Source organism: Taudactylus pleione, unplaced genomic scaffold (assembly GCF_031769625.1).
Source record: "Taudactylus pleione unplaced genomic scaffold, aTauple2 ptg000179l, whole genome shotgun sequence".
Classification (NCBI taxonomy): Eukaryota; Metazoa; Chordata; class Amphibia; order Anura; family Myobatrachidae; genus Taudactylus; species Taudactylus pleione.
This window is the reverse complement of record NW_028284581.1, coordinates 14,573,771-14,590,094: the sequence shown is the minus strand read 5'-3', so window position 1 is coordinate 14,590,094 and position 16,324 is coordinate 14,573,771. Positions and strand designations below refer to the sequence as shown.

General features: G+C 43.3%; 1 protein-coding gene across 2 annotated transcripts in view; it reads right to left on the bottom strand.

The window, feature by feature from the left end:
- Positions 1-16,324, bottom strand: part of SLC66A2 (solute carrier family 66 member 2) — a 112,128-nt gene that overhangs the window by 73,264 nt on the left and 22,540 nt on the right. Inside the window, exon 4 of one of the 2 annotated variants that reach the window (XM_088475895.1) lies at positions 11,080-11,133. The exons of the other annotated variant lie outside the window; for it this stretch is intronic. Coding sequence (XP_088332021.1) covers positions 11,080-11,133 — 54 coding nt within the window. The remainder of the gene's footprint in view (positions 1-11,079; positions 11,134-16,324) is intronic. 2 annotated transcript variants of the gene reach the window in all.

Here is a 16,324-nt window from a genome sequence, read left to right as displayed (position 1 = left end):
CACATACCATACAATGTGTATATTTCTGATTCCTTTTTTATTGTAAAAAAAAAAAAAAAACAACATTTAACTTTCAAAAGCACAGACATTCCAGTTTTACAATTGTTTGGTCACAAAGAAAAGTGCAGCGATAAACTCTTAAAAGTACGGGTTCAGATATTGCTAACAATATTCAGCTGTACAAGTGCTGCCCTCTAGTGGAACAATAAAACATCACATGATAACTCAATACAGTATTTCATAATATTTTAAATTGGTAACTACTGACCATTTTCCTAAATTATGGCCAGACCATAACACCAATTTTACAACAGCTTTCAATACCAGTAAAAAAAACAATCAAAGATATGTCCTGTAAATCCTCTACAAGCATTTGCTAGAGTTCTGCATAAAGCAAATCAGAAATTAAAAACAGAATTGCATCATGCCCTTACCATACCAACACCCGTTTTCATTAGTTAAATTGCAGTAGCCAGTCCTGGAAGTATGCCAGTATACCGCTGCTTATTGTACAGATACTAATACTAGATAGAATTACAGTTGTATCTATCTTCATTCACTTACAGTTTCCATAATGGCACTTCCAAATTTCCACTGTGATCACTGACAAAATTAATGTTAAACAAAAAAAAAAAAAAAAAGACACTCACATGAGTTTATCTTTATACAATTAGAAGGAAAGAAGAAAAACAAAAAACAGAAGTTTGAAGCCTAGAGACACAAGAAACAATGCCACGCAAGTTTATTAGTGGGCACTAAATACCCCGGCTGCTCAGAATACAACTCTTATATAAGGGTCATTGTTCAACATAACCCATCTACTGGACAAATCAAAATGTGAAATAAAAAGTCTGCATAGGCATACGTTGCTCCGATCGGGCGTGAAAACAGCAGGTGGAGACATTTCTGCTCGCAGCCTCCTGCATTGGTAAGAAATGTGCGAAAAGTTAATGGATTGGACTTTAGTCGCTTTACACAACTAAACCCAGTGCTTTTGGGGTGACAATCGCGATAATGGGCGCCCAAAACAAATTAATTGCTCCTTCGGGCGCCCATTACTTATCGCCGACCAAAAAACAATTGAAGCACCCCTTCAGTGCATCTGGAAAGTATTCAAAGCGCTTCACTATTTCAGCGGCAGGAACTGGGAGACTAGTCAGGATAGAGGGAGAGATGAATGCAGCAATGTACAGAGACATCCTGGATGAAAACCTGCTCCAGAGCGCTCTTTACCTCAGACTGGGGCGACGGTTCATCTTTCAGCAGGACAACGACCCTAAGCACACAGCCAAGATATCAAAGGAGTGGCTTCAGGACAACTTTGTGAAGGTCCTTGAGTGGCCCAGCCAGAGCCCAGACTTCAATCCAATTGAACATCTCTGGAGAGAGCTGAAAATGGCTGTACACCGACGCTTCCCATCCAACCTGATGGAGCTAGAGAGGTGCTGCAAAGAGGAATGGGCGAAACTGCCCAAAGATAGGTGTGACAAGCTTGTGGCATCATATTCAAAAAGACTTGAGGCTGTAATTGCTGCCAAAGGTCATCAACAAAGTATTGAGCAAAGGCTGTGAATACTTATGTACATGTGATTTCTTTTAATAAAGTTTTCAAAAATCTAAAAAAAAAAACTTGTTACACGTTGTCATTATGGGGTATTGTTTGTAGGATTTTGAGGACAAAATGAATTTATTCCATTTTAGAATAAGGCTGTAACATAACAAAATGTGGAAAAAGAGAAGCGCTGTGAATACTTTCCGGATGCACTGTATAGAAACTTAAATCCTTTTATTTTCCAGTTGATGAAAGCAATAAAACACAAAGAAAGAGAGAATTATGCACTCAATAAAATCTGTGGCAAGGCTTCCCGGAGCCAGTACCCTGGCACACATCCTGATAGGAGAGCTTATGCTAATAATATTGGTAGGTGTGAGAAGTCTATATACTAGCCTAATATATAGCCTTCTCACACCTACCATCTGCTAACTGCAGCATGCCGAGTGATTAACATAGCATTCAGTGCTGCAATGTTCTGTGAAGCAATGAAACCTGTTAACCAAGTTATATTATTAATAATAAACTGTGACAACAAACATATGAAATTAAAAGCCATCCCCTGGAATAGAACGCTCTTTATTTTATAATTAGCAAGTCCAACTTAAATGCAAGTATCACAAAATGTATCCACTGCCTGATCTAAAACACTATTCAGACACTTTATGACATAGTGTATATTAACACTTACGGGCGATTAGAAGTAGAACACATATACACCGACTGCTGTAATAAATATGGATATTAGAGATAAATGTCTGGAATAGTGTACACTTACTGTAAATTAAGAAATCAGAAGTCACTGTGGAATCCTAGCTGTAATCATTTACCACATCAGTATGTTGTTGCTAATAATATATACAACTAGGAGTTACGAGTGTGTGCGCGCGTGATTTAATTTGTGGTGCTCTAATTAATTTAGTAACTTCTTCTCTAAGATACATTAACACACAGTGGTTCCAAAAATAAGAGTTATGGTAGACTTACCTTTGTTAACTCTTTCTCTTCGAGGTCCATAGGGTCCACAGGAACTACCTTGGTGTATGTGGTTGGAGAGATCCAGGCACCAAACAGTCAAAGCTTTAGCTCCCAGAACGCACTAGTCCTCCTCCATATATACCCTGCCCCCCAGCCGCAGGCATTCAATTTGGAAACAAGCCTAAATGGCAGGAGAAGGAAACTAGAGAAGGAAGTACAAACTACACTAGAAACACTCTCACAAAGATGAGGGAATCAGTGACAAGAAGGAACAGATCCCAACTGAGGCCAAGTGCGTCAGGGTGGGTGCCCTGTGGACCCTATGGATCTCGAAGAAAAAAAAAAAAGTTAACAAAAGTTTACTCTACCATAACATAAGGAGAATCTGTGCCAAAAGGAAGCATCTGGGAGGCAAAAGTATAAATTTTATGAAAGTGTGGACAGAAGACCAGGTGGCCACCTTGCACAACTGTTGCACAGAGGCGCCATGTCTTAACGCCAACGATGATCCCACAGACCGAGTCGAATGTGCTACCACCGTGTTAGGGACAGGGAGATCAGCCTGTGTATAAACCTGAGAAATAGTCATACGCAGCCAGCGAGCCAGAGTCTGCTTGTTAGCACCATGTAACACAAAAAGCGCATCTGATTCCCTGATGAAGTTGGTACGATCGGGAAGCAATTGGGAAGCCGACTGCCTATATACCGGCAGCCGGCTTCCCGACTGTCTTATCCCGGCAAGGGTGAAATGCCGGGCGTCTAGATGTAGACGCCCGCATTTCCCCGATGCCGGGAGACCGGCGCCCGGCATCACGACCGTAGTGATGCCGGGCGCCGCGAGCGGACAGCCGCGGGGGGGTTAGCTTTAGGGCTCCCGGGGGGGACTTAGGGTTAGGCACCCCCCCGGGAGGGTTAGGGTTAGGCTAGGGGGAGGGAGGGTTAGGCACCCCCGGGGGGGACTTATGGTTAGGCACCCCCCCGGGGGACTTAGGTTTAGGTAGCGGGGAAGGGGGTGGTTAGGGTTAGGCACTTGGGGGGGAAGTTAGGGTTAGGCACCCCTAAGGAGGGTTAGGGGGGTTTGGTTAGGTTAGTGGATACTTACCTATCCACGATCGAGATTTCCAGCGCTGTCGGGCTTCTGTTGCGTCACACTCTGCTCCTGTTGGGCTGCCGCTGACGGGAATCGAACCGCCGGCTGTATTTCATACCCATTCCGTACGATCCACGTAGATATGAAGGGCCTGAACCACATACAGGGAAGCTTCACCTGTAGAAAGGTCTGAAGACTGAAAGGCCGGGACTACAATTTCCTCATTCATATGAAAACGGGATACAACCTTCGGAAGGTAACCCGCCCGTGTACGGAGGGTCAGCTCTATTCTGATGAAAAATCAAATATGGGGAGCGACATGAAAGCGCTGCCAAATCAGAAACTCTGCGAGCTGAGGAGATAGCAAGGAGAAAAAGTGTCTTTGCCATCAACCATTTGAGGTCCACTGTGTCCAAGGGCTCAAAGGGATAAGCCTGCAGCGGCCCGGGAACCAAGGATAAATCCCACGGTGCCAACAGAGGGACAAACGTAGGTTGAAGATAGAGAACACCCTGCAAAAATGTTCTAACATCCGGCAGAGGAGCAATTCTGCGCTGGAACCAAATGGACAATGCAGAAACCAGAACTCTAAAGGTAGCCAAGCGAAGACCTAAGTCTAGTCCAACATGGAGAAAAGCTCAAGGTCATACTTTCTGTGGGAACACCATTGAAAAAAAGGATTGCCAAATCCTGTAATAGATGCAGAGGAAGGATTTCTTGTCCTGAACATGCCTGAATCGCAGAAGTAGAAAACCCTTTGGCTTTTAACATGGAAAACTGAAGAGCAACGCCGTCAAAGCCAGACGAGGTAGGTCCAGACTTAGGCAGGGACCATGCCCTAGAAAATCTGGCTGTAGAGGAACTGGAAGTGGATTGTCTATGGATAGACATGTCAGATCTGTGAACCAATGTCGCCTGGGCCAAGTTGGTGCTATTAGTATCATCCTGCCCCCTTCTCGCTTTAATTTTTTGAGGACCCTTGGTAGGAGGAAGATTGGAGGAAACAGGTATGGCAACCTGAAATCCCACCTCACCACCACAGCATCCACAAAGGCGGCTGAGGGGTCTCTTGTCCTGGACCCGTACCTGGGGACCTTGTGGTTGTGACGTGATGCCTTGAGGTATACGTCCGGTAGTCCCCACCAGGAGCTGAAAGACGTCCGGTTGGAGATCCCATTCCCCGGCGTGCATGTCCTGACGAACTTCCCAGTTAAGGACTCCTAGGATGAATAATGCGAAGACTGCTGGAAGATGGCTTCCTGCCCAAACCAGACTGTTCGCCACTTCCCTGATGGCTGCCGTACTCCCTGATGGTTGATGTAGGCCACTGTGGTCGCGTTGTCGGACTGAATCTGGACCGGCTTGCCCTGAAAAAGGTCCTGGTCCAGAATGAGCACCTTGTGCACTGCACGAAGCACCAAAATGTTTATGGGCAGGTGTCCTTCCCGAGCTGTTCATCTTCCCTGAAAGGTGTAATGACCTGTCACCGCGCCCCATCCTCGGAGACTTGCATCCATGGTGAGGAGAACCCAATTTGGGATAGATAATGGACGATCCTTGTTTAGATGGGCTGCCTGTAGCCACCATGAGAGGGAGAGCCGAACCTCTGGAGAAATAAGGATCATTTGAGACCTTATCAGATTATACTGACCATCCCACTGAGACAGAATACATCGGTGCAGGGGCCTGGAATGGCACTGGGCATATGCCACCATGTCGAAGGTGGATACCATGGACCCCATGACCTGCATTGCTGAGTGAACTGATACTCTTCGATTGCGGAGATCTGGTAGAAAGATCCTTTGGGCTAGAGAATCCAGTAGCGCCCCCAGATGTACCAACTGTTGAGTTGGAGATAGAGAAGACTTTACCAATTGACTATCCAGCCGTGGTTCTGTAGACAGACAATGGTCAGCTGGAGATGACGTAGTAACATCTCCGGAGACTGCGCCAATATCAGGTCGTCGTCCAAGTATGGCAGTATCCTGCCTCCTTGTCGTCTGAGATGAGCAGTCATGACTGCCATTATCTTGGTAAACACCTGAGGAGCTGTGGACAGACCAAAGAGCAGAGCCTGAAACTGGTAATGTTGCTGATTAACAGCAAACCTCAGAAACCTTTGAGGAGATGGGCACATGCAGATACGCATTCTGTATGTCCAGGGAAACCATGAAAACCCCAGGCTCCATTGCCAGCAAAATTGACCGTATGGTTTCCATATGGAACTTTGGCACATGGATAAACCAGTTGAGAGATTTCAGATTCAGAATAGGGCCATGAGACCCATTTGGCTTCTGAATCAAAAATTAAATTTAAATAACCCCTTCCCTGTTGGCCCAGAGGAATGGGAATTATTACCCCTGAAACCAGGAGGGCAAAAATAGCCTCCTGAAGGGCAGGGCCTTGACCGGGTCTGATGGAGGAGTTGTACAAAAAAAAAAAAAAAACTTCTGAGGGTGGTGCCTCTGACATGTGAGGGCATATCCTTGAGAGACCACTTCTCGAACCCAAACATCCGTTGTTGTCTGATGCCAGGTGTAGGAAAACTGGAGAAGTTGGCCTCCCACCCAGAGAGCCCCCAGGCAGAGGCCCGCCCCATCATGCCAATAGCTTATCGTCCGGCTTGGAAGCTGGACGTCTGGCTGACCATGATATCTTGGTTTGCGGTCTGGCCTTCCTGCGGGAATTATTTTTTCTGGAAAAAGACATACCCTTTGTCCTTCCTTGCAGGCGAAAGGTACGAAACGAAGACTGCCTATATTTAGAGATAGTCGCAGATGGCAATCCGGCAGATTTTGCTGCTGCCAAGGTAGCCACTATGTTATCCAATTCTGGACCAAACAACATCCTTCCACGAAAATGCAGAGATTGAAGGGCTCTTTTAGATCCCGTATCTGCCTCCAGGACCTTAACCAAATGGTTCTGTGAGCCACTACCGAAGTTGCAAATACTCTAGAAGCCAGGAGTCCTGCGTCAATAACCGCTTCTCCCACATAAGCAGCCACTTCTTGAATTTGGGAGAGATAGGACAGTTGTTCTCTGGTAGCCTGTGGCATACTGTCTTCCAGAGCTTCTGCCCATTCCTCCATCGCCTTGGCTACCCAGTCTATGGCCATAGCCAGCCGGGTAATAGCTCCAAGACAACGAGAAAAAAGTTTCCTATCTGTAACATCCTTGAGTGAGGATGCAGGTGAAATAGGTAATGTAGAGCTCCTGATGAATCGTATCACATGAGCATCTACAGATGGAGGGACTTTCCACTTAGTACATTCACCCGGTGAAAACGGGTACAGAGATGTTAACTTCCTAGTAGCATGAAAACGTCTATCAGGAGTGCTCCATGCTTCAGCCATGAGGCCCGTAAACTGCTCAGACTAAGAAAAGTAATCCTTTACCACTTTCTGACGCCTAAAGACCGGAGTCTTAGATTTAGGCGGAACCTCCTCTTCCTCTATACTAAGGATGTATCTAACTGCTCTCACCAGAGAAGGGACATCCACAGAGGTTTGGTGGTCTTCCCCAACTGAGGGAGACTCGGAAGAGGAACCATGTGTATCACCATCTGATGATGTGTTAGAATCCCCAGGCTGCGCCTTATGGGATACTCTCTTATGCCTATACTCAACAGTAACTGGTCTATTTGTTTGCACCATTTGCTGAGCAGCGGTAGATGGTTGAATCATACTCTGATTTGAGTGACCATAGGCATCCATCCAGAAAGGATGCATGGGGGGCATATACATAGCAGGACGTAACTGCTGGGGGAACCCCATAGTGGGAGGCAGTACCGGAGCTGCTGCACGGTCCACTAAATGCAAAATAACTTGAGACCAAGAGGACGCCCAGGATGGCTCTTGTAGAGGAGCTGGTGTACTGGATTGGTTAGGTAGCTGTCTCCTATAACAGGCCTGTATGAAATAGTTAGCCAACAGGCCTGCTAAACAGGATTTACATGAAACCAGCACAGGAGCTTCAACCTCCTGATTATCCTTAACCTTTGACATATCAATGTATAACAGGTACAAATGCAGTGTGACAGTCTTCACAAGTACCAGTATTTGTTAAGTACACAGAAAGCCCCACACTCCCTGTACAGAGGGATAAGGAGAAAAACAGTGATAGTTATAACTGACAGTCAGAAGTAAAAGGCAGTATCAAACAGCAGCTAGCACAAGTCACATACAATGCATATGCAATTAAATCGCAATGAGCTCTGAATCAACTGACCAACACCCAAGGCTTGGTAGGATGTAGAGCACTATATACCTGACCCAGGGGAGAGGTATACAGGGAGACAAACACAAACCTTCTGAGAACAAACAGCTGCAGCAGAGCACCGATGGTGGACTGTGAGCATCTTATATATACGAGGCGGGTAGAAGGAGCAACCTAGAGGCTGAAATACTGTCAGAGCAGTCCCCTGTTCAAAAGGTGCGTCTGAACTCCTGCTGAGCACCAAACAAAAAAATGTAATGCCTGTGGGTGGGGTAAATATGGAGGGGGACCAGTGCATTCTGGGAGCTAAAGCTTTGACTGTTTGGTGCCTGGATCCCTCCAACCACATTCCTGTGGACCCTATGGAACCTGAAGAAAACTTTTTTGAATCACGCGCCGTAGAGTATCAGCATTTTTTTCACAGCAAACCTAGGCAAAAAAAGTTTCTTATTGAGAAATTCAGGAAAAATATTAAAAATGTGCTCATCGGTCATCCTTAGGTTCAGTTAAGTGGTGATTGCGATTCTGTTTGTCCACATATTTTAGGACAGGCTGTCACCAGCTCTGGTTTTGCCTAACATACAGGGGCATATCTATAATGGGTGAAGGTGCACACAGACCCCTGGGGCCACCTGCACCTATTTATTCAATACGTACCTCTCTGGAGTCGCGAGTAAGCTGCAGCAGCACTGTATAAATCACCGGCAAAATGCGCGCAGCTGCGATTTTACCGGCACTTTGCTCATGTGCTGCAGTAGGGAAATCAGCGGGAAAATGGCTGCTGTGCCATTTCCCTGGTGAGCTGCGTATGCGCAGAGACTCTGGCACAGCAGTAGAGTCTACTATTGCCCGGAGGCTACTGCTGTGCTCAGTGCGCTGACGGTTGCCAGGTAAAGAGGATGGAGCCTGCACTTAGGACCCCTCCTCTCTTAATACTCCCCTGCTAACAAATTGACCATTACTAATTTAATGTGGCCCTGAACCAACAACCTGTGGCTCCCCTGCATTTGCCCCGTGGCACCCTAGGATTTGGGAACTACTGCATTAACACATGCATCAAGAAAACAAATATGTATATTAACTCTATAAAGAATTTTACTGCAATACCTATTTTGAGAGAATGGCTGAACGTAAAAATATGGTTGCAGTATCACAATAAAGGTCTTACCATGTAGATGTGCCAATCGAAGAGAAAAATTAGATTGAGGCAACGGTTCGGGCGTGGTGTAGCGGCAAAGTTCCCATGTAAAGTAGTGTTATGACGACAGCTTTCCCACTAACATGATTGGACACACTAGATCACATGACTGTACATTATTTCCCAATGGTCGCCCACTTCCCAGCGTAACCACTCACCAGAACTACTTCCAATTGTCACATGACCATCTGTAAACAAATCCAACTGTAAATAACAGCATCACTCATACATATACTACTTACAAGAAAGCGGCACATCCCTGCCTCACCGACAGCGGCACATCCCTGCCTCACCGACAGGCATACACATTTCTGTTGCATACCATATTAAAAAACAATTAAATGGGGAATCGAGTGGGGAGCTCATGAAAGAACTTTCAAACAACGGAGTAGAGCCCAATAAGGAGCATGCAAGAAAATAATAATGTGCGTGATAAAAAATACAGATGGTGGGGCACTATATAGAGAGCACATAGTCAAGGGGAAGCACAGTAAAAAAAAAAATACAAGGGGAGCACAATACAGGACATCAATATAATAACCGTAGATGTACTTCCGTCTCTCCAGCACTGATTTTGGAAGGGGTATTTCTGTGGGTGAGGTAGGGTGCCAGGAAGTAGTGGTATTTTAGTGTGTAAGGTATGGTACCAAGCAGGGGTGGTATTGAGTGGCATTTCAGCAGGCAAGTTATGGGGCCATGAAGTGATGGTAAGTAAAAGGATTTAGAGTGCGTGAGGTATGTGGTCAGGGAATGATAGTGTGTGAGAGGCATTTCTGTGGGTTAGGTATGGTATCAGTATTGAGTAAGGGGTATTTTACACCAAACTATCTTGCCCTCAGGCAACTGTGCAGAACGTTCAATATAATTATAAAAAATGGTGATCTTTCAGTACTGACTTTTCTGTTACATAACTAAAAGTGTGAACAGAACTTCAAATATTCTACGACTGAAAAAAGGGTGCAGTAGTGATGCTCATCAGGAACCTGGACACAAGGAAAGGTTTAGTCAATGCCACACATATGATCGTAAAATCGCCCTTCCAAAATATAATTTCTGTAGAGATTTTTTGCAGAGAAGATAAGGGGTCGTTGCATTCCGATGACTCCAAGCGATAGAACTTCCCCTTTTACGATCAAATAGATTCAATTTCCGTCAGATTGTCCTTTGCGATGACAATGCAAGGACAGACACTTGCCAAAGTCGGAATATACCTGCCAGAACCAGGTCTTCTCACATGGTACGCTCTACGTTGCCCTATCATGAGCAAGATCAAAAGGTTCTGTTGCAGTAAAGATCACTCACGATGATGCAGGATTACCTGCCTCAAATGGATGGGCTTAAAATAGTCTTTACTGAAGTCTTTGAATGAATTTGTAACATTATTTTGTCAATCAAATAAAGTTTACATTAGTTGTTTGATACGAGTTTATTTAAAAAAAAAAAAAAACTAAGTCGATTGAAATGGGTTTCTACTAGTATTAATAAACATCCCATGCATTAGCTAGTAAACCACTGGTTCCCATTATCCACAAGAGATTTACCCTTGCCAGTACCCATGCATAATGCTTGTCGAAGCCATGTGATACAAAAATAAATATCCTGCACTGAGAAGATGTCAATGCAAAGGAATGAATTGCTTCCTTAGCGTGTGACATCAGATGTTTTAACAACAATTCAAAGCAGAAAGTATATTTAAAACTTCAGGAATCAGATGCTGTCCCTGATCAATTAGATACAGGATGCATAACATACATACACGGCGCATACACGTCAATTTAAAATTAATAACATCTTCAAAAATAGATCCCTAAAGGAATGGTTTCAATTTTGAAATTTATGAACCCCATCACACAACGCATGAGGATCCATGCAGGAAGTTTCCATAATTACAGTATATGGCAGAAATGAACAAAACAAGCACACACACACACTTCTATTCAATGATAAGTTATGTGGGAATGTGATCAAAATCACCAAAACAAGTAAACATACAATTAACATCATGACAGAGGGGAGTAAAGCAAGATGGGTGTTGACAGTACATACCCAGAAAGCATCTCTTGGGATGAGTTTTGAGTTCTTCATCCTTACTATCTGAGGCTAAAAACATCAAAAAATGAAAAGAAAAGAAAGAAGAACAGAGCATTGATACAATGTTTAAAAACACCTAATATTGCCTATTTCATTGTGTAATAACTCAAAAACTTTTAATGACCAAGCACAACTCCAATCACAAAATACCAAAGTAACTCTGATTTATGCACCAACAGTGGAATGCCTATTCTGATCATTATATGATACTCCACCCAGAAACACACTTATCACCGCAACTAACGCAGTTGCACAAAGATGTAGATGTACCAAGCTGTCCGTCAGGGCTCATTTAGGATAATTACGTAAATTTGATATAAGCCTCCAACAAGGAATCAAAATGCGTCAGTTTACACTTATTATCTGATTTTTACCAGAGGAGCGACCGCTGCTATTATACATCTCCTTCTGTGATATCCATCAAACGGACTTAACCAGAGGTCTGTAAAACACGGGGACTACCCACCTAAACAACACTATGTGAGGCCGTCACAAGCGGACTTAATTATTGCCCGTGGAGCTGCTGGTGTAACCAGACATGCAGCGGTCATTCACACACAGTGTTACTGCAGCCCAGGGCGGCTCGCACTGCTGCAGAACTGGAGACCGGTGAGTGAAGGAGCAGACACCTATACTTCCTCTGTGTTTGGTCCTGTGAGATCCCAAATTGGACAGACTATTTCTTTACTATTTTTCCACTGAAAATGTGGACTTTTTAGGTAACTCAATATAGCTACCATGTTTCCCCGATAATAAGACACTGTCTTATTTTTTTTTTGGTTCCAAAAAACACCATAGGGCTTATTTTCGGGGTAGGTCTTATTTTAACTAGCATTGACAGCAGTGCCCCTTATGCAGGCCCCCCTGTAGCAGTGCCCCTTATGCGGCCTCCCTTGTGTAGCAGTGCCCCTTATGCAGGCCCCCCCTGTAGCAGTGTCCTTTATGCAGGCCCCCTTATTGCAGTGCAAGTACGGTACTTACCTGAGTCACCGCCCTCCGGGATGTCCCTCTCACTTGCGCGCTGACTGGATCTAATATGATCCAGCAGGCGCGGCCGCACAGGATCCTCAGCGCGCGGGTGATGTCATGACGACACCCGCGCACTGCATGACTGGGAACGCTGGTCTCTGCAGCGTTCACAGATCAAAAAGAAAAAAAAGTAGGTCTTATTTTCGGGGTAGGGCTTATTTTAGACCGGGCTACAAAAGTAAGGGTAGGGCTTATTTTCAGGGTAGGTCTTATTATCGGGGAAACACGGTATCTATATATTTCTATCAAATCAGATTGCTACAATTAGGATATAATTGAGTTATGTGAAGTGCTGTCTTATTGGTACCAATTTATTGTCATTTTTATTCAATATAAATCACGTGTAAATAGAATTGGTGTCTTGATCTTTTTTCTTTTCTACCATATCCAATATACTGTATATTATTCGTTATAAGTCACTATTAGCACAAAACGATCTTCTTAGAATTACGTTAATGCACATTATGGTTTACAGAAAAATAGAAATCTGAACATGAGAGGTTATTTAAGGTGTATTAGAGCTGTATACATTTATAGGACTGCATGCTTCAAGACTTGTATGGACAGGTAATAATTTCATTGCAGTCTGTGCACTGTGTTCCTGAGCTTATGCAGCATCAAACTTCGGAACATTTTAGAGGAAACATTCTTGAGCCCTAGACAGACTGACAAACATGATATTACTCATCCTATAAAACCGTTGTTTAATGAATAATAGAAGGAAGTACAAGACAGAGTGAAGAGTATTTTTTATGGCAGCATTTTGTGCATGTTACAGTACAATTAGAAATATTCACCTTTAATGTAATGTTTCAAACTGCATTAAAGATACACTGTAAGGATCCTAAGCTTAAGCTTTTATTATATTGTGCTGTCTATCGTTCAAGTAAGTAGGAAAACATAATTTTAATCTACTTACCATAAAATGGGACAACTACTTACTCTTGATGTTGTTTCATGAGTTTTGGATTGTGAATATACTGATATAGAATGCTCAACTAAAGATCTCTCCATGTTCCTATAGAAAATTCACTTCTGTACTTTCTGACCCAGCCAATGCTCTCAGACTTCCCTCTTACCAGAATTTTATACATCTAAGGCCATACCATGATAGCTTGTTCAAAGAGTGCCCTCTAATGGTGTAGCAGTCTTTGTGGATAGACAAGAACAACGCATTTGGTTACAAGGTCCCAATTATATATTTCTCATTCTCTTGAAAAAAAAAACATAGTACCTATATTTTTTTTAATTGGATTGTTGCAGCTTTGCATAGCTTTATGCGGAGGCTCCTTGCCTCACTGCCTTGGAATCGCTCACCGCACTAGTACAATGAGCTCAGACGTTATGCAGCACAAGCTTCTCATATAACTGCCGAAAAGTGTTCTAAGAATGGTCACAGTTCTTTCAATGTAAATACGGCAGGATCAATGCACACCCAGAAGACTGAAGAACCAAGAACTGTCCTGTTCAAAGCTGCCAGGACAGTTTCCTAATTTGAATGGAACTTCGACACAACTTTCTGCTAAAAGGATGGAAAAATCAACAATGGTGATTTACATTGTCAAAATCAAATAATTGGTTATGATCATTGTACAATTATTATCTGACGATATAGTGGTCTGTGGTAGGATGAATTGTTACGAGGACGCTACTTTGCATCGCGCAATCAGATGCACTAAACTGCATATTCACAAACACACATACACCGATGCACATTACGCACACACTTATAAATGTATATACACACAGACGCTCATATGCGTATGCACATACTTACACATGGACGCTCATTTGTATTGCTATTTCAACACACAGATGCACATATTTGGATGCATGTGCAACATGGTTCCCACACATTATAGTTAATAACCAGAGTTATTAAAAGGTATTTTTAGCTAATAATTATGATGTAATATGTACTTATATGAGATCTAAGGTTCAGAATATAGTGGACATGTCATGTTTGGTATCATACTAAATCCCTGTTTATTTGCAGACATCCGTTTCTATCGGCGAAGGATTCACATATTCTGTTCGCTAGTTATGGATTATAGGGAGTTATTGGTTAGAATGCTATTACTTGTATGCAATGTCTGTAGCCAGTTTTAACTAGTTCTTCGGCGGGAAACTACACAAAAAAGCTGTTGGAAAACTAAGCCATACCGCTGATGACACCGTATGAACTGACCAATGACCAGATGCAAGAACCAATGAAAACATGCCAACTTGTCCCTTTGTTATCCTTGTAACCTGTACCGTATATATGCTGTGTGCTGGGCTCAGTGTTCAGTCATTCTACATTTTGGGTGACCGCAGGATTCAGGATTGAAGGACTGCATACTGGGACCAGTAGCGCATGCGTATGTATCGGCTTATACTTCTAATATATATATATATATATATATATATATATATATATATATATATATATATCTTATTGCTTTCTATTCTAATTGTTAAATCTTTCCCTGTTTACATAAATAACTTTTTATGCTTTGGAACCACACGATTGGACTGGAAAGCAATTCTTTCTTAAGCGACTTGAAGCGCTAAATAGCGACTAGCGACTATTAGGAATCAATAACATGATAAGCTATCAATTCAGATACACAAATGGCTGTGGCCATAGAAGGCAGTAACTCAACATTCCACATTTAGTAAAAGGTTTTTTTTTTCTTGCAGTAGTCCACCAAGGCAGAGCCTAATTAGATGGAATGGAACTTCTCACTATGCTTGGACAGGGAGAAAATGGCGTAATCTGAGACAGCGTTCATGGTATTATCTCCCACAAGCAGGCCTACTTGCAGTAGCAGCATCTACTAGAGCGTGAAAACAGACCTCTATAAGCAGCCCAGGCCTTCCCACATGGAAGCTGTGACTGCATTTACCTACTGCCACAGGCACAGGCGATTCGGATTGCAGCGCCTGCAAGCTTACATTCAGGGCCAGGGCAGGATAATCATGCTGCTCATTGACCCCTCTGGAAGACCCTGCTAAGTGAGCGGGCTGTAGCTGAACAGCATTCAGAGACCAGTGCTGTTCTCCCTGCTTCCGCCTACACTTCTGATAAATCCTAAAACATGATTAAAAATGAGAAATTCTGCACCGTAGCCATGGCATGCCTCTTAGAAAGCACTTCATCTAAAATTGAGGTACTGCTGGAATTAGGAGTGCTATATAGGGGTAGGAGCTATAGTTTAATTGAATGATTAATTAAGTGCCTTCTCCAAGTTTCCAGCATCAATACCCAAAGTAAGCAGTGCCTTCCAGATAGGATGTAAGAGAAATATGGAGGAGAGGTGTCAAACCTTCTAAAAAGTGGAGAAGTGGTCAAATGGAGAAGATGCCCAATCAGCTTTTACCTATTGTTTTATAGAATGTACATGATAAATGCTAGCTAAAAGCTTATTGGATGAAATTGGCAACCTCTCCATTTGTCCACTATTTAGAAGGTTTGAATCATTTCCCCATAGTCCGATAAACGAACAGCAATAAATGGTTAACACTGTGTATACTTTTATTACTATGAGATTGGCAATCCTTCAAAAAGGACAGCCTCATATCATAAACACATTACTACGTTTTTGAAATGCTTGTAAAAATATACTGTGTATTAAAACATGTTATTGCACTATTGGTAATCCATTATTATTAGGGCTGGTTATATAAAACTGTACACTACACTATAATATTCATTTTTCTAACACCTGAAAAGGGAAAAAAAATACCCAAAATGCTGTGCACATGAACACCCAGTGTGACTACCAAAAACATTTATCTGGGGATAGGTGGAGTACTGAAATAAAATGCACAAATACAACTGTGTTGATTGCAGATGTGTGCAAATGGGCCAGTATTTTTGCCAGGATGCATAGATTCGAGTGACAAAACAGATGTTCTTTGTAGGAACAAAAGAATGATACAGGCAGTGGGCAGTAGGGAGGCCAATCCTGGGATTCGGGATTGGAAAATGCTCAATCTTAACTGGCTCACCCAGTCTGTCTCCTCTCAGCCAGCCAGGCAATAACAAAGGGGTGCTCCAGTGCCAGGCAGCATGCACCCACTGTCTCACACGGTCACTGGGTGTGGGGCTGGACTCAGCTGGGCAGCGGCAGCTGGGCTCCCTCCTCCTCCCGTCCCTCAGAGACTATTCTGACTCTACTCTGGTAGT